This window comes from Hippoglossus stenolepis, chromosome 13 (assembly GCF_022539355.2).
Source record: "Hippoglossus stenolepis isolate QCI-W04-F060 chromosome 13, HSTE1.2, whole genome shotgun sequence".
In the NCBI taxonomy this organism is placed as follows: domain Eukaryota; kingdom Metazoa; phylum Chordata; class Actinopteri; order Pleuronectiformes; family Pleuronectidae; genus Hippoglossus; species Hippoglossus stenolepis.
Window position 1 is genome coordinate 16,456,972 of NC_061495.1, and position 19,804 is coordinate 16,476,775.

General features: G+C 40.1%; 1 protein-coding gene across 2 annotated transcripts in view; it reads left to right on the plus strand.

Annotated features, from left to right (window-relative positions):
- Positions 1–19,804, plus strand: part of st6gal2a (ST6 beta-galactosamide alpha-2,6-sialyltranferase 2a) — a 48,452-nt gene that overhangs the window by 17,881 nt on the left and 10,767 nt on the right. For both annotated transcript variants that reach the window (XM_035174655.2, XM_035174656.2), the window contains exons 2-6: positions 1,359–1,415; positions 1,500–2,601; positions 12,334–12,431; positions 12,686–12,787; positions 18,091–18,265. In XM_035174655.2, the coding sequence (XP_035030546.1) occupies positions 1,590–2,601; positions 12,334–12,431; positions 12,686–12,787; positions 18,091–18,265 (1,387 nt within the window). In that variant the 5' untranslated portion in view covers positions 1,359–1,415; positions 1,500–1,589. The remainder of the gene's footprint in view (positions 1–1,358; positions 1,416–1,499; positions 2,602–12,333; positions 12,432–12,685; positions 12,788–18,090; positions 18,266–19,804) is intronic.

Sequence of the window (19,804 nt, forward strand, 5' to 3'; positions counted from 1 at the left end):
TGATTAACGCAACCGGAAGTCTGCCATTCTGGATTTAGTGGCCATTTTACATGTTGTGTATTTTAACAAACTCCTCCTAGAGGTTTCATCAGATCAATTCAAATTCGGTGAGTGTCATCTTAACTCCTTGCAGAATAAAACTACCTTGATTTTTGAGTTTTCATCACGGTGTGAGCATGGCGTCAAATATTTAAGATCACCATCAAAACACGAGGTTGTTGTATCTCGGACATACATGGTCCAATTGACTCCAAACTGGACCTGACAAGAGTCCCGGCCTGATGACATCAACACAGAAATCATGACTTACATTCACAGCGCCCCCTGATGGCAACAGGAAATGTCTTGTTTTTTGCATGTCTCAAGCTTTGATGTACACCACCTTGTCCATTGACCACAAGCATGTCGAACTTTGTCAGAACGGCCTCAAGGCATTGATGATGTAGTCTTATGGAAACTGAGTTTTTGTCGAACGCCATGTCAGTGGCGTGGGTCAAATTTCAACAAGTCGCTGTGACACACGAAATTGCTGTAACTTCAGTGTACTTCGTTCAATCTCCCTCAAACTAAATGTGTCACAGTTTCAGTGGTAATAGATTCCCTTGATGTCTTTGACTGTTGCAAAGGTGAACGATTTATACGATCTGAAGAGAAACAATAGTGTTTTTGACCTGCAAAGATCTATTAGTCGTATGTAGTGATAGTGATAGCACCACCTTCTGCCAAAACGAGGTAAGCCTCTTTACAACTTTAATTCGATTTACATAAAATTTTCACCATGTGGTCTGCACTTGATGGCGTTGATTGAATGCGTGATTAGTGGGCACGGTCAAGCGCACCGTGACGGTGCAGGAAGTGACGTGTATATCCTTCCTGCAGCTTGATTGAATTTGAAGGGTCCGTTGGGCCTTGGCGGAGGTTTGTGCTCCACTGAGTGCCATTCTTGTTTACTTCATAATTTATTTTTAACTTTGGCAATTTTGTTTCTCAACGAATTGTACAACAAATAAATTGAAAAACAAGCTGTGGCACAAATGTATCTATTTATAAGTAGAGAATAATACTGTGCTGTGCAACAATATAGGCACCAAAAAAGTAAAGCATAGATATTTTCAAAAATATTGTTTAAATACTTTTATTTGTCACTCATCTTCATGCAAAGATTCTGAAAACTGAATATTTGTAGGAGTTTTTAAAACCCCTCTCTTCTGTTATGCAGTGGAAAGCAGCCACATTTTACCCTGCAGATGTGTTTTCCTGCTGTGTGTCTATGTGGGAAGTGTGTTTTCATGCTCCCACAGCTTAATTCGTCCGTCTGCACTCTTGACCTCACTAATTTGTAACACTCCTCTTCTCAGGGTCCTGTTATATCCTGGTGGACACATGGACATGAAGAACTAAAAGCATCAGTTCAGGTGAGTGTTTCAAACCTCTGCTACAAGAATCTACATTTTCTTCTTCATCCCCTGAGCTGTCGCATTCCTTTTTTTGTATTCCAGGCCCTCCGGCTGACTCCTGGGCTAAGCCCTGGCTGTGGGGCTTGGTTGGTGGTTGGCCAGCTGAACAGGCGTGTATGTGAGTGAGAGGTAATGAAGTCCAGTATGAGGCAGTGGCGGAGGCTAGTGCTGGTGGGAATGCTGGCCTGGGTTCTCCTCTTCCTCGCCCTCCTCTCTTACTTCCTGGATGCTCGTGTGGACGAGCCCCTGACCTCTGCTGGCTCCTTACTCTCCCAGCACCCTGACACACGTCGCCTGGCCTCCATACAGGCCTCCCATCAACATCACGCCATCATGGGCTCCCGACCTGAACGGTCTTTGACGTTAACTACAACCTATCCCGGAGACGAGCCAGAGCCTTCGGCCAGCTCCATGACCCCAGAGTCCAGCCTGGAGGCGAGCCGCAGCCCCAACAGTGCTCCCTATGCCGTCTATGGCAGCCAGGAAGCCAGCCGCCAGGATTACCTGGACCCCCAGAGCCTGGCTGCCTGGTCCTCCTTTGGTACGGAGAACGTGGGCTCTCACTCAGACCCTGCAGTCCTGAGTCGTGAGAGAACATCTCAGCTCAAAGAGTATCAGAACCATATTAGAACCACACGCCACAGTGATGGTGGGGAGGAGGAGGAGGAAGAGGAGGAAGATGCGAGGGAAAAGGAAGATGAACAACTGGGAAACAGAATTAGGGAGAGAGCACACAGGCGGGCTGGTGGCGACTCCACTGATTTGGAGGAATATTATTTCTCCAAATCGGCATCTGTGGTGCAGCGGCTGTGGCGAGGCCGTGTGTCCTCCGGCATGCTGAGTCCTCGGCTGCAGCGCGCCATGAAAGACTACGTGAGCGCCAACAAACACCACGTTTCCTACAAGGGCCACCGCATGGCTGCCCAGAGTGCCAAGGAGCTGCTGTGTCAAATGAAAGCTCAGGCCCGGCTGAGGACGGTGGACGGGTCGGAGCAGCCCTTCTCCTCGCTCGGCTGGGCTCGCCTTGTGCCGTCCCTTCCGCTGGAACAACTGTACAAGCAGCAGGAGCAGAGCAGCTTCAAGACCTGCGCCGTGGTCACATCGGCTGGTGCCATCCTGCGCTCCGGACTGGGCAAAGAGATCGGTGAGTAGACAACTCAAAGAGTCTGAGTAAGGCCGACATTTAAGGCTCTGTAGGGAGAAAGCAATTCACTTAGAGCATTTCTGATTTCATTCATGCATTTCATCATTTTCTTTTTCTTTCATCATTTATTATTTTTATTTTATCTATGCAAAATTCCACTTGTGTATTGGCAACATTTAACAATTGAGAAGTCTGGCCTCTCTGGTGAAATCCATAAAAGGGGGTTTGAAGTAGAACATGTTTTATATTCTTGAAAGTAAGAAAGTTTTTTGTATCCTGACTGAGACTCAAGCATCGTCCGGACTACACGGCCCTACAGTCGACAGATGAAGAGATGCGTAATGACAGACAAGACTGAAGACTTAAAAGAAGATAAAAGTTGAAAGGCTGCACACAGACCTTGGACTTCATTAAAAATTAAAAGCCCTTCTACAGAAGTTACTCTTCCCCTTGAGGTGGAAATGTTCTCTCACATTATACCGACTTTAAAATATACTTTTTGCTGAATGTCCTGAATGCTCTTCTGAGAAAACACCATGTGCTCTCTCTCTGTGAATTTAAAAGAGGAGCACGAATTAGCAGATTTCTGGACAATCTGCCTGTTTAATGATTAGATATCAGCCATGTACAGTTGTTACATAGATCACTAACATGCAAGTAGAAAACTTGGTGTCTGAAAAACTAAGGTTTTACACATGAAATGATTTTTCTCAAGAACTCTAAATAATAGAAATTATAACTCTATTTATACAGCATCTTTCTTAACAATGTTACGAATTGCTTAACAAGGAAGAAACTACACCAGAGAGGAAATGAAAATAAAACTTTGACTATGTTTACATGGACAAGAGCATAGTCAGATTATGACTCCTGTCAACATTACGTCATACTACTCGTTTACACTCAAACCCAGGCTATGTGTCGTCGAGCAGTTGGTAATTGTCGTATGTCGATGTTGCAAAATGCTGTGAAAACTCCAATAGGACGTTGTAATAAGATAAAGATGTAAACATGTCTACATAATGCAACAAAGGTCAGAATGCTCCACATATCGTAATTTGATTATTACTTATTCCGATTATGATCTTATTGGGTTAAGGTCGTCAAAAAATGCTGTTTACATGGCAGTGTCGTATTCTGATTATTGTCTTAATCGGGTTAATATATAATATTTGTCTAATGAGGAATAAAAGAAAACAATCGCTGTTAGTTAGATGTTGATATTTCTTGTTTAGAATTGGACTGTTTGGTCTGTAAGTGACACGTGAATTTAAAACTGTCAAAGTGGTTTCTTTACTAAATATATTGTGAAATGTTCAACTTGTGCTGATACGCAGGAACCCAATAAAAAAAAGATTTCAGTTCTATTAGAGTTCAGCAGATGGAAATTAAATAGAAAGTACAAACTTCCTGCTTTTTGAATCAGCCAGGCTCAGTGTGGAGAGCGAGCTTACTGAGGTCAGTTGACTTCACAGGGATGTAGAATGGCAGGTTGATAAGAAATTAAGGATGCAGCGAGTGGCTGAGTGTTGGCTGATGATAGTAAAAATGCAAAGCTAATGTCATCCAACACTGTGGAGGGCGGAGGGTTTAACTCCTTCAGCGCTGGGTGCAGGGTTGCTGACGTTAACATGCGGCTGCTGTTTCCTCAGATTAGACGTGTTCCTCAGGCCATCTATGGATTTCACATCAGAAATATTGCAGAGTGTATTTTCTGAAGGGGATAAAAATTCAACTCAAAAAAGAGCCAGCTGGTCTATGGGGGTGGTATATTACAGCAAGCGTTACATTTACAAAGCTCCCTATAGACAGTAATAAGGCCACCAACAGACGGAATGTTAGGACCACTGAAAGGAAAAATAAATGAAAGAATTAACCGTAAATTTGGGAGAATATATTCGTTATATAATGAGAATAAAGTCGTTGTAGAATGAAAATAAATTCATATTATAAGTGTCATAAATTTACAAGACAAAAGTCGTAAATGTACGAGAATATAGATGCATGTTATTTTAGAGGAGGAATATCAGAAAGTCAGCCCGCTGCCTGCGTTAAAATGAGTAATATTTTTCTTGTTAAATTATGACGTTATTCCACTTATATTATGACCTTCTTTAAATCGCAATTTTATTCTTGTAATATTATGACTTTTTCTTGTTAAATTATGATTTTAATTCTCATTTTATTATGACGTATTTCTTAAAATCACAGATATTTTGTTTACCCCCATACTCCGTTGTAGGGATATGAATTTAGTTACAAATTCAGATAAAAACTATAAATAATAAACAGGTTTTTATTGTTCTGAATGGTCTCAGCAGTGATTGCACACAATTAAACCCAGAGGGAAATATTTGGGTCCCTCAGTCTCTACAAGCTGAACTTTGTCACACAGGCCTCAAGTGAGATTTTAAATCCATTTATCTTTACAAAACCTTCATCTATAAGACTGGCTGTTGGTTTGTTTATATATCAAAAGCTGTAAAGCAGGAAGGAGAGAACTTTGTAAATCTTGTCAATATGGATCAGCTAGTTCATTTTGGTCCAGCTTTAAAAATGTAGTCTTGGTCTATAAAGCTTCGAGCACAGTGGATTTTAAAGTTGAACAAATTTCTCTCTGCACCTGAAGTGATTTGTATTCCACTGCGTTTGCTTTTCTTTTTTTTGTGGCGTTTGCTGATTAACTTGTCACGCAGAGTGTAAGCTGGGTTGAGTGTGTGCCTAGTGGGCTATATGTCTTTGCGTTCAGATGTGTGCGTGTGCTTGGTTTAGAGACTTTGGCAGCTCGCTGGTTAGCAGGGAGAGTGTGAACTCGGTGACAGATGGCTCACTAGAAGAAAGCAGAAACCCCTCTGGTAGGCGATCAGGCGTCTTCACATCTCATATAGCTCCCTTGGTTTTGCTTATGAATTCTGCTGCTCTGAACATACATTAGAACTAATTAGGCCGGTTTTATTCCTTTTTTAAAATGTCTAAATAGCGACATTTTGTATTTCCCTAGAAAGAGAGGCCTGTCACAGAAAATCTGATGAACCATCACTTGATTCTTTGTCACAGTCAGTCCTGGGAGATTGTGTTTAAGTAAAAGTACTCCTTAAGTAGAAATAAGATAACTTTAACTGTACTCTATTAGAAGTAGTATAGTGGTAAAATGAGTAACCTTTACTGTGCTACATTTAAGAAGGGGAAGGTTAATAAATGATACCTGAAAAGAATTCTGATTCTGATGAAACTACTGAATTAAAGCAGAACCTGGCTAATATGTATTTGTATTTCAATGCATCTTCACTGTTAATCGACTCTAGGGTAGATCAGGGGTTATTAAAAACAGCAGAAAGCTGGTGCACATTTCACTGACGATGGAAGTGAACTTAGATTTTTCCAGCTGAAGGAATCATCCTCTGTATTTGAGTATTTATTTATATTAAGTATTTAGTTTTTAGCCATACCCAGCATGCACCTGTTGGTCACATAACACGGCGGCTGTGTTTGATTTGGGACTAGCCTGCAGCATTGTTTCTCTGCCTTTTTCACCATTTAAACTTTAAATGTAGTGAATTAATACACTTGAGTTAGAAATGATTAGGAGTAAAACTACTAAAAATACTCCAGAAAGTACTAGAGAAACCAAACTGTGTTATAGTACCGAGAGTAACTGTATAACGTCCACACCTGGTCACAGTGGAAAAAACATCTGGTGCCGTGTCAATGAAAACATCAGAAACCAACTGATCCGTTCACTCGCTGCAAGAAATGTTCTTCTTTTGTGAAGAAAAATGCAAATCTGACTGAATCTGAGCATTATACCCACCAGGAGACTGTGTTTGACTTACTCAGTTTAACATTTGGGTATTTGTAGTTATATTTTTAACACCTGAGTAAGAAGGACATTTGACTCAGAATCACAGAGAGAAACCAGAGGGATGCACAGTAGGTGTAAACCAATGCAAGTCCTAACAGTCCCTTTTATGAAACCACAGATTTTTGTTTGGATCTGCACCAAATTGCACACACTCATAAATATTAGTCTCCCAAACATGCCTGACTTTTTTCATCAAGCACCATGAATTATTTATGAGAAATCAATGAATACGTCGAAGAAGAAATGCACACAACATAACCTCCACCTAAGGAGGAAAGGGGCTTTAGTTTTGGAAACCAGACCTTGTGTTTAAACTGTGCTGGTGTATCATCATCCTCCATCTTTGTTTTTGGTTTCTGTCCATTTGTATGAATGTATTACTCATAAACACAGGAAGTGAATGTCTGCGTCACATTTTCATACATTCTTGTTTTTCCAATTCCTGACACACATATTCTGTAAACCACAGACAAGAAAGAGGCTTCAGAGTCAATATGAGAACACTGAAATATTATTTAATGGCTATCCTCTCTGGGGGCCGTCACGCATGTCTGTAAGTCAAACAGAAGCAGGGTGTTGTTGGGTCAGTGTCCTCGTGCTGTTCGGTCCTTAACAAAGATTTTTCTTGAGGACACTTTAGAAACTTAGCAGCTTGATGAATGAGACAAATGTAACAAAGTGGATTTAATCATTATGGAGCCTCAGAGCGTCGGGGAAAGCTCGACTTTGTCACATTAATTCTCAGTCTCGGCTTAAACAGGAAATCAAAGTGCATTGATCTGTCTACACACCGCTGTCCTTCCCCTCACACTGCAACACAACCCAGACCCACGTGATGCAGCTGTGTAGAGGCCACGAATTCACCTCAATGTGCCAGTGAGAGATTCACACCCCCTCTTTTCCCTGCCAGTCGCAGGTTGGCTGACATTTAGATTACAGGGTTTCTCAGCAGCTGCAGCTCCGGGTTCACCGTGTGGAACCGAGCGTTTGGTTTGGTTTCTGGATGTGTGATGGCGCGTGGCTGCCATCATGTGGTGAGGAGACTGATCAGCAGCCTCAGCACAACAGGCGATGGAGAAACTATATGATTTGTGTTGAATGTCCTCCAAGAAATATTAGTGATGGTATTAATGCTGAAGAAAATATTTGATCTTTGGGCTGATTATTATTTCTGGGAGTGAAATCCTGGTTTGTGATGAGTAAGAACCCCTCAGTCTCTGTGAGTGAAGCCCCTGACTCTCGTCTTAGTTCGTGTTTTCTGTAAACATTATGCTCATTATGGCCGATGGTAGAACTGAATACAACCATTTTGTGTCTGTTGACTTAGTGCCCTCCAGTGGAAATATTAAAAATGACACCGTGGATTTGACTCTGGGACTCAGAAAGTAATAAGTTCAATTTTACTCCACCAATTTTCTCTGGTTTTATAATGCAATTAATTAATTTGAGCAAAACTATAATCACATAAATAGTCTTTCATTTATTTTCTCTAATTTTGTATTAGTTTGTCACTGTGGCATCCAATTGTTCCACCTTCAGTCAGAGAAAAAAACCTGAGGGTTTGAATTAGCTGCTTATGAATGACCTCATAATAATTACTCCGTAATCAACATTCCGTTATGAGTTTAATTTATTAGTTTTAATTGGTTTGATTTCTCAGTGATGATAATTTGTTTAGAGCATTTCTTTAACAAGGTTAAAGGGAACATTTACATGCTGTAGACACAATTGGTACATGAAACAAAAAAACAAAAATTTAATATTAGAAAAATAAGATGCAATGGAAAAGATAAAAGTATAAAACCAGGACATGTGGAACATTTTTCAACCCAAGTTATATACAAAAACCGTGTGCCTAATTCCATATGTAAAGCTAAAACCCTCAAACCTTTTCAGCATGTACAAGTTATATTCCCACCAAGGCTTTATCTGTGGATACTGGTGACTCTCCTGCACAGAACAGGTTAACGGGTCCGCGATGTTATTGGACCAAGGCCCTTTAAAACCTTCAGTGTGAGTGCATCATGGGAATTTATAACCTAACATGAAGCCGGTGAAAGGAGGTCGGGTAAGAGATATGATACAGTAATAACTGGAGTCATGATTGATACCAGTGCTGTGAATTATATTATAGTCGAGGTCAAACCAAATTTATTAGCAGGTGACAAAAGGATTTTAATTTTAGAAAGATCCTTCTGACTTGGACGAAACATGAACGGACAACATTCATCACAACAGACATCGACTGCAGGTCGTTGTCCTCTGACACTTTGGAGACATAAAAAGTTCCCGAACTTTGAAGCAATGGTGGGACATGACGAAGTACATTCACTTAAATACTGTACTTAAGTACATTTTCATGTATCCGCAAGTATATGTACTTTCTACTGCACTTCACTACATTTTTACAAAGCCTTGCATTACATGTTCACGTTATGTTTTACATTTCTAAAAGTAGTTAATAATAAGCGGGGAATTTTTCCACCGATCCAATCCGAGTGGAAAGGTAACATAAGACCCTGCCTCCTTCAACGAGAGCACAGCACGTCTGCAACAATGGACTCTTCCAGCCATTAATAATTATGGCAACGCGATTTCAGAAGCATCATCTGCAGCGTTCTTTATTAATAAGACAGTGTTAGATTATTATTGTATAAAACCAAATATACAGTCGGCACAGTTGATGTAGTAAAAGGGAACCGGCTACACTCTGCAAGTAGTTTTACTTTTAATGTAGCAAAGTGAATGTGGTAATTTTTTTAAGGTACTTTTACCTAACTACATTTTTTGTTTATTTGTTAGTACTTTTCCTTAAGTAAAATGTTTAAGCGCTTCCTCTACCTCTGCTTTGGAGTAAGTGAAACTAGCAGCATCTAATCAGTGACAGTTGTATTGAGTTGAAAGCAAAACTAGCAACTGCATCAACTGTATAAGAGATCAAACAATCAACAAAACCTTATTTGATTTTTCACGTCTTTAACGAGTCCCAGAGTGTTGTGAAAATTCTGCATCTCAGTCACGATAACTGTAAAATTCATTTATGTGTACTTTAACATCAGCAGAGCAGCAGCGGGCTCATGCAGGTTTAATCTGAGTGACCCTGATGGACGGACCCTTTGCATCACCTTAATACATCATCCTGTCAGAGTATGAATAATGCTTGTGTTAATGAGTTCCCTCACATGGGCCACTTGCAGCTGGAGAAAGCCGCTGTTTACTTGCAGCCATTAATATTAACAACTCGCGGCTTTCCAAACACGCTGACGTAAATGCAAAGTCAGCAGAATATCCGAACCGGTGCCCGTCATAAATACTAAAAGACGAGGGAGGTGAGCTCCTGACTGGAGATCAGCTCAATTCTTGATTGAATGTCGCCGATATGAGCTTTGTGAATACTTTAATGTCAGAAACTGTGACGGTTTTATTAAGCTTCTGAAATGTGTTTTTCTGCAGTTTGATTTTAGTGAATTGTTCGGATAAACTTTCTGAATAGCAAGTGGACTTGATTTATATAGAGATGTCTCAAAGCACGTTCACACATTCATACAGCGTTACTACACACCGCTCTTCTACTCACATTAACCATTCATACACTGTCCGCATAGCCAGAGGCAATTCACGGTTCAATGTCTTGCCAAAGGATACTACAAAATGCCGACCAGAGATCGAACCACCGACCTTCTTGTCAGTGGATGACCCTCTCTACCTCCTGAGCCACAGCCAGCCCAATAATTCAATAAATCACAATGTGAAATTGCCACTAGATGCAAGAAGACTAATAGTTTTCTGTAAAAACTACTTTTATATGCAGTGTTTATTTCCTCATTTTTCAGCGTTCAACGTTCTTCACTTTTTTGCAGGATTTAATTGGCGATAGACACTAAAAGCTTTGAAATGATAAAATAACGAAATAAAACCTTTTTACCGTTTTATTTGAAACCCAATTTTCTGACAATTACTGCACTTCAGACCAGTTTCAAAGCTTTGAGTCAGATAATTTTATTCTGTTATGATGAGGTTATATCTCACTTTTGACTATTTATACTCAGGTTGTATTTTTAACATTTCTCTTTGAGTTGAAGCACTTGGCAGGTTCAAACCTGGAGGGCTCATCTGAGACAGAATATAAGCGTTTGCCAGCCCACTACCTGAAAAATGGAATCTAAAGTGAAGCATCACTTTATTTTTAAGGGTTAAAAGGCAGACGAGTCTTAAAATGACTGACAAATATTCATAGAAATATTTAGGCATGAACACGTCTGAAAGGCTGGATGTTGTTGCCTGATGTGTTTGTCTCAAAGCTTCATCAGTTAAATTCTGTAATTATGTGAAACAATTGTAGGCTAATAATTAGCAATTGTAGTGTGTAAAACAGACTCATCTCCAGACCATCCATACTAATCAGTGCAAACATCAATAAAACATTATTAAAAAATATATGCAAACTAGAAATTAATAGATTGTGAAAATAGTTAAATGAAAAAATAATGATCATAAATAAATGCAAAGAAGAAATAAAACAGAATACCTAAAACATATAAAAGAGTTTATAAAAAGAAAACACAAATGAAAACATCAAATGAATAATGCATGCTGCATGTTCATAAACAAGCTTTGCTTTTGAGGAAATTTGAAAATTAGTGTGGTCGTCGGGTAGCAGACATGTTTACTGCATCACCCTGGAACCAGGGAGGGCAAACTCAATGACAAGCTCATGAGCACATGTTTCCTGAGTGTTGTCAGTCCACAGTGTCGTAGTGAATGTCAAATGATCCTGTAACAGTCGACTGATGTCAGTGATGAAGGAGAATTAGATCAGAAGCTGGAGCATCATCTATTCTGGTGTCAGATCAATGAGGAACGGGGGTGTCGATGGAGCTGAAGGATTGACCAACAGACTAGCAGAAATTACAAGCTCCTAATTATTACTACAACCATCCGTCAAGCTGACGAGTTCAAACTGTGAAGAACCTTATAAGAACAACACAAACAACACGTGGACGTAAAATACAGAGTTACTTTGTAAATTCTTTTACAAATATTTAATTTCGGCATTGAAACGCCTCCATCCTGTGCATTTGGAGCCACAGTCTGTGCAGTGGCTGGAGCTGCACGAGTCAGTCTCAGCTGTCACTTTGACTTTTTTGTGTGGTCCATGTCCCGTCCACTAATTTGGAGGAGGTGGGCTTTATGACCTTTTATTGCAGCCAACCACCAGGAGACTATCGAGAAGCTATGGTTTTATATTTGGGGAGCTGACAGGTCGTCCATCTTTGTATATACGATCTACGGTCCGGATAGTGAAGCCAATACGGAAGTGACTTGTGTTCTCTTTAATGACCAGTAAAGGTTGACTCCATTGTTTTCAAAATGAAGTCAGTTTCTAAGAAGACGATGAGAAAATGACTCTTACTTGATTTGTTCGGTCACTGAACATTTTCATACAGAGGTTATGGTCTCAATCTCTAGTTTGAATTCTTCTTCGATACAACGTGAAGTGAATTTTGTAAATCATTGTACCAGATGATAAAGTATGCTTTGGGGCGTGGAGACCGTATGATTGAGAGGGAGAGTCTGTGTGTGTGTGTGCGTGTGTGTGTGTGTGTGTGTGTGTGTGTGTGTGTGTGTGTGGTGTGTGTGTGTGTGCGTGTGCGTGCATACAAACCGTGGGCAGATTTGAGAGTGAGCCTCAGTGCACCTTTTGTGAATACGACGTTACCTAACAGAGTGACAAATGTATTTTAAATATCTTATCGGACAATACCCGTCAGTTGTATTCATATTTCCTATATGCTGTTATAATAGCATGTCTAACTCTAGGTCAGTTCATTACCTGCTTCAAGCGCTGTGGTCTGTGTTTTGACTTTCAGACACTCATGATGCAGTGTTACGGTTCAATGCTGCACCTACAGACGGATACGAGAGAGACGTGGGGAACAAAACCACCATCCGCATCATCAACTCGCAGGTGAGTGGGAGTCTAGCCTTGTGTGATGCATATTAAGGAGTCATTAATGAATGCAGGGCCATTGAAACACTGTTTGAATATGGATCTGATGGTAAATTATGAAAATAGAAGTGATTTGCAAATGGAAACCTCTTGTTACTAGTCCTTATGCTAAGCTGTGCTAATTGGCTTCCGTGACTCCTCCCAGATTGTTGAGATTCTGGCTGTGACGCTGGTTTCAATTGAAATTTTTCACGTCATATATCCCGTTACAGATTCTGGCCAATCCGAAGCATCGATTCAACACAAGCTCCATCTACAAGAACGTGACGCTGGTGGCCTGGGACCCTGCACCTTACACTGTCAACTTACACAAGGTAGGTTGTTGTGAAACCAAGGTCATGGTGAGAGGATGGGAAAGGTTCTAATAATGTTCATTTAATGTGTGGAGCGTTTCCTTTAGTTTGCCGCTCCACCACAGGAGCACAGTGGTCATTCCAACACAAACATACTATCAATACTTACCACCACTATAGTTGACCCTGCTCCTCCAGCTGCCCCCTCTTTGTCATTCTCACTGTCTGCTCTTATCCATCTCTTCCTCCACCTGACTTCCACCTGCCCTCCTAATGGCTCTGACACATGACTGCACGTGTCTCCACCATAGACTGTATAGAAAAAGCTTCTTTTTTTTTTCTCTCGCTGCATCCTCTTCAATTTTTTCTCTCCTTACAATTGTTATTCAGGGAATGATTTGCTGCTACAATCAATGATCCCCACGATCACGTTAATAAATTAAAAACTGCATGTTGCAATTGAAATTGATTTGCATGGTGCAGGTGGCCTGCTCTCTTAATGATTTGAATCATCTGGAAAATGTATTGGAATATTAAAACCGACAAAACTCTGTCTGTTCTTAATAACCTCCATTTTCTGAATAGTCCCTTCAAATCAGCAGGACTGCAACTTTGAGTTTCCCGGAGATGCGGAGGCCTTTAGCTTGTTATCTCATTTTCTAAAGATTTCCAGCATCATCGCACAATACAGCTTTGTCAGAAGCAGGTGAAGCCCTTATATGCCACATTTTGTAAACCCAACTAAAGAAAAGAGTATAAAAAAATCGGCTAATTGGTTCATTGTGAAACTGTGGTGGGACTAATTAGACTGTGGGGGGTCGCAACAGTGGAGGTAATTAATGGGAGGGAACCTAAAGCTGAACAAAGCCTCCATGACAAAGCACAGGATTGGAGTATGTTGTTGCTGGGTGAAGGGTTAGTTTTATATTCTTTTTGGGGGTCAGTCTGTCTTGAAGGCTTAATGCTCTCATGTAATCTTATTTAGTAGACGTGTTTGTATATGAAGGGATACCTAATACTTAATAAGAAACAAGATGAGAATAAAAACAAATGAAACCTATTGCAGTCAAAATATATTATAAATATAGGGTTAACCTTTAACCACACGCTAATCTAGTTCTAAATAAATATAATGTGTGTATTTAGTATAATTTTGTAAACTAACTACCATACTAAAATACAATAACATTATTGTATATACTGTAATTGGTACTTCATTTGATGGTATCTATGGAAACCTAAACATTGTTGTGTGCATCTGTGCATCTCCTCCATCTCTACTGTTGCAATAGAGGTGATATAATACAATTAACAACAGTGTTAATGTATAAGAAAGATAAATTACAGGATGGGATTGGAACTGTTATAACTGACCTTCATTTTTATCAATACACAACACACTAATTACATCACTTAGGGTTTGATTCATTGCGCAGGATCATATATGTTTATACAACATGTCGGCGGGTAAGCAGCAGGATTAAGGCTAATTTATGCTGCGTTTACAAAAAGAGATTACGTCAGTTTTAAACGATGTAACTGTCGCTGCCCACATACCTCGAATTTGTTCTTTACATTAAGACGTGTGTTAAATTGTGGTTGTTAAGCAATACATCCACTAGAGGGCAGCGCAGAGTGGAGTTTGACAACAAAGAACATGGCGACGTGGGGGAGGTTGTGATAATATACCTCTTAACAAAGTAGCATCATATAGATGTCTGCAGTTTCTTACCACCATTGTTGAAATTTCTACCTCATGTGATTTGGTCATCTCTTGAGCTATTCGCTACACTGCCCCCTACAATTTCTGGTGGCACTGCTCCGTTACGTCCTTATCTGTAACCTTTCAGAAGGTGTTCACAAATACGTACAAACTGAACACATGGACAGAATGCTCAGTCCGTTTCCATATGACTATCTAACGTTGAGCATAAATTAGCTTTTATAGAATACAATCAAGTCATCTTTGCTCAACCAGTAAACGCAACAAAGTAAAAACAAATTCTTCCCAAAAAGAAATTGGGCAATTTAGAGATTTTTAGCAGATGATTAGCTGTAAATGTCCCTGTAGCCATGGAAGCAATAGCATCTGTTCTGCTATACAAATATATGTCAGCAGGCAGGTATGTTACATTTTGATTGGTGATGTCGATGCTTTGTGGGGAAAAAAGACAGGAATTCCAGCTAGACTGTTGAGGAAAAGTTTTCGGCTGAAAAAGAGACGCAGACCGTTGGCCTTTGTCTCTTAGCAAACTTTTTTACATGCACAAAGAGGCCATATGGCAAAATGAACCAGAAGGCCCTTCGTAGAACAGAGGTGTTGAGTGTTGTCAGGCATGGACAGAGATTTTCTGTGTGCAACATTGTCGTTAAGAGCATCCATACATTTTTGTGAGACAGTTTTGTTACTGTTGACAACTCAAAGCTGCTTCTTTTTATCAAACCAAACTGAGACATTAAACACAAAGATGTTCCGGCAGGATAATAAAAGAATTTCTCTTGAATCCGTTGGGAAAAAGCCGACCTTATCAGATCGGATCAGTTTGGTGATTATTTTATTAAGTCTGTTGGGAAGAGGCTTTGACAACACCTTTTTCATCATAGTGAGACGAGCCTGTATCTGTTACAATCTGTTGGGGTTTACTGCTCTTTTAAGATTACACTGATAACTCTGTGTATAACTCATCAGGGAGGAGGGGGAGCCGGCTTCAAACGCTTCTGTATTCACATCCGAAAGCACTGAGGGCAGCGACATAGCCTAACCAACAAGCCTTCTACGTCAGGGCTTTACCAAATTACTGGTTTCTTTGGGGTGATGTGCTGAAAAGTTTGGGAACCTCTGATTTAGGAGTTCAGGCCGCTAAGACCTTGTCCACACTAACGCAGATATTATTGCAAAACAAAATGTTTCCTTTGCATTTCTCGTCTGCGTGCAAACTGCGTGTTAACTCACAACATTTTAAAAAGACTGATTTCTGTGTACATGTTAAACGGAGTGTTGCTTGCCCATTGTTGCTTTGTGTAATGAGCCTGCGCCAGAAAACAACAACAACAACTGGCAGCTATGTATTAGTTTCCCTATACGGTTGGTTAGCACTGCTATGCTATATCACAATTTTGTACATAAATTTGGCATCACTGCACCGACATTCACAGGCGTCTTCCTCACCCAATATTAATTGTGTCGCAGCGTTCTTTTTCGGTATTTGACGGATTGTTGATGCTGACAACAGTCTTATCTTTTGGGCCAGTTATGCCGGAATCCCCTGTCAGATCTTCCAGTCAGGTATGACATACTTCTGTTTCCAGCTGCAAAATTGGATTTTGTCCCTTGGGGCCTCTCTTTTTCTTGCCATCATGCAAATAGGACAGTTGTTGGTTGATCACAGCCTCTTGTCGCTTGTTTCATTCCAAAGCATCTATTATGAATACGAATGTGCTTTTACAAATATATATATATATCCTCTCTGTTGTTATGTGGTATGTGTTTTATCATTTTTTCTTCGTAGATTGCTATGTCGCAATCTACTGGCCCGGCATGGTTGTTTGAACTTTTGTAGCTGTTTGTGTTCTCGTCTATATGCACATAGTTTGTAAAATAAAGGTAGTTTGAATGGGGCACATAATATCCGCAGTGATGTAGACTAGGCCAAAGAAAGGATCTGATGTCATCTCTGTTCGCCTGCAGCGCAGACGCTTACAAGCCAGAATAATAATGTCTGAACTTTGCGTTGATGTTTGTAGAACAAGGTCAACGGGCTCCCTGCAGACAGAGTGAATAAATGTTTTGTTGTTATTTGTATATTATTGACTATTTTGATACATTACATGAACTGTGTTTTAGTGCCATTATGTTCTGTGCACGCCAGTGACTGTACGTCATACATCATTTATTTATCTTTATCATATAAGAGTTACGACAAAAAACACATGTGAATAAAACATCAGGCTACGACTTAACTGTGAAACATGAATACGAATGAAATGTAGAGCAGAGCCACAGCGACTGTCCAACCACTCAGCACGAAGAAATATTGTTCTCTTTGAAGAGGAGTTATGAAACTGCCTCTCCTGGATTTGTTCATACCGGAGCATCATTGTGCGTCTCTTTTATTTGTTTTAAATCCTTGATTTTTCTGAAAAGGATCAGTTGCTGACAAATAAAACACAATGTGGATATGTTAAGTAAAAATATGACTCGTATAAGAGTCACTCGAATCCAGCTTTTGTTTTAGACAGAGCAAACTTTCTCCTTCAGGTCTGATAAAAGATCTGAAGTTCATCAGAAAGATGAATAAAAGATGAATAGATAAACATAGGACTTTTTCTTTTTGTTGTGTTCACTGAGCTTCTCGCAGTGCATTTTCACATCACCTTTCCACCTCACAATCAATTTGATTGCCTGGTTGACATAGCACCTATATAAGAGTATATATGTTGTGTGTTTATTTAGTGTTTTTTTCTGGTCTAAAGTTTTGCCATCCAACCATTTAGCACTTTCTCTAACATACATCAATCATACACCACCGGTTCAGCTGTGGGGGGGCAATTTGGGGTTACTACCAAGGATACTTGGACATTAGAAATGGGGGAGACAGGAATCGAACCGCCAACCGACGGATTAGTGGAGGACTCCGTTTGAGTTACAGCTGCCTCGGTATCTAATTTTTGCTGTTACCCACATTTGGTTGTTTTGTTCTCAGCACCTCGGCAGGTTGCCTCAGTTCCTCTGTGGACTGGGGATGTCTCAGTGTCTGCATATAAACAGACTTTGTTACCATACATCGGTTGAAAAAAACCTATCCCCTTATGAAACCAAAAGTTTGTAAATCCAGATTTTAATTTGGAATCTTTATTTGTATCGGAACCTAATTTCACAGACTCATAGATATCAGTGCCATAAATATGCTTTGTTTCTCATCTAGATACATTCATTATTCCCTTGGGAATTGGCGAAAATGTCAAAATCCGACTTTCATCATGTTACGAATTTCCTGGATCCGCTACTTTATTGCGATGCACACAAGTTCTTTCTTGGCCCAAACTTCCAAGTGTCATGGAAATCTGTTAAGTAGTTTTTGCATAATCCTGCTGATTAACAAACAAACCAACAGGCAGGGGCAAAAAGAAGAGCCTGTTAGGTTTGCACAGTTCTGTACACCATTCTGCACAGTGATGCTCAAACCTTCAAATCAAGTCTCAGTGAGTAAAATACTTCTTTGAGTTAAAGGGGACCAACTTCTTCCACTGACTCCAGGGCTGTGTTTTCAATTTCACCTTACAACTTTAATTTTAATTCTAATTTCCTGTCTCCTCCTTGTCAGTGGTACACCAGTCCAGACTACAACCTGTTTGGTCCGTACGTGGAGCACCGCAAGCTCCATCCTGGCCAGGCGTTCTACATCCTTCACCCCGGCTACGTGTGGCAACTCTGGGATGTGATTCAGGGCAACACTCAGGAGAACATCCAGCCCAATCCTCCCTCATCTGGCTTCATAGGTCAGTACATGCATAAATATACAGTCTGTATGCATGCTGTGTGCAACTGTTCTGTTCTCCAGCCTCTGGAGTCTTATCATTTCCTTGCCTGCTCCAGGAACAGATATATGTGCACATACACACACACACACACACACACACACACACACACACACACACACACACACACACACACACACACACACACACACACACACACACACACACACACACACACGTACACATATGCTAAGACATGATGACATTTTAATCTTCAGTATGCACAGGGACATTATCGGCATTCAGCATGGCTTTGCAATGCACTCCAAAGCAGACCGTCCATGCAGGGGGTGGAAATAGCACCAGTCTTAGAAACTCTCCAGCATATCAATATCGACTTTCATTTTCAGACATTTCAATATCTTTTACCCCTGACACAGCCACATAGCAGAAAGCATCCAATTTTGGCAGCAGTCTTACCTCCATCAAGTGGACAGTTATTATCATAATTGATCCACATATTTTCACATATTTTCAGACCCGATGCTCATTCGGACATAGTTTTTATTTGGGGGCTGGCAGGAGAAGCTCTGACTCAGACATTTGTGTCTCATATACAGTTCCTCTGGAGAATGTCAGGAGATTATCTGGAGTCCAGTGCATGACTGAAAGCAGCTTAAAATCAATGATGGACAGAATTTTCGAATTTTGAACATACTTATCAGTGTATTTTGTACAAAACAAACAACCTACTATACCTAAAATAGATGGTCTCAAGTGTAATTGTTTGCTTTCTAGGTGTTTTGTTTTAAAGTTAAAAGCTGTCGCGACATTGCAGTATAATTAGCCACAAACTGCTTCTTTTAAGGATCAGCAATTCAGCAAAGACTTACTAATTCTACAGCAGGTATTTCAGATTTATAGCAGAACAAAACCTTTGCATTAGACTAGATTTATTATTTTTTTGACTAATGGTCCCTGAGGTTCAGATCATTTGTGCTAGACCTGCACGATATGAGAAAAACCTCTAATGTGCATTGTTCAGTATTGAGATGACGATATGACTTGCAATAAAAGGGCAGATAGTGAAGTGAGCATATACATTTCATATGTGCTCCTCAGCCATCACAGTCTCCACCACATTGACACCTATTCATCAGATGGAAGCTGACAGCGAGTGGGTTTATCTGATTGGCCAAACGATGTGACTGCATGGCCCATGCATCCATCTGATATACCTCAAATATGTAGGTTTTCCCCTCAGGCTCTGGAGAGCTTATGTTGAGTGGCAACGCAGTGTAGAGGGTCAGGGTGTATCTTATTTTAATAATACAGTGAGCCATATCAAGTTCTTTATTGATGATCTTACTGGTTCTTACTCATATTATATATATATTTTTTTTTTTTCAAGGAATAAAGTCCGAACAGAAATAAAAAAATTTAATAAGCAGCAAAGTCTCTGCAGCACATGAACTCATTAAAATCTCTCTGAAAACAAAAAAATGTCCAATTAAATCATATTCCTGACATGAGTACTGTGAAAACACAAACATCAGTCTC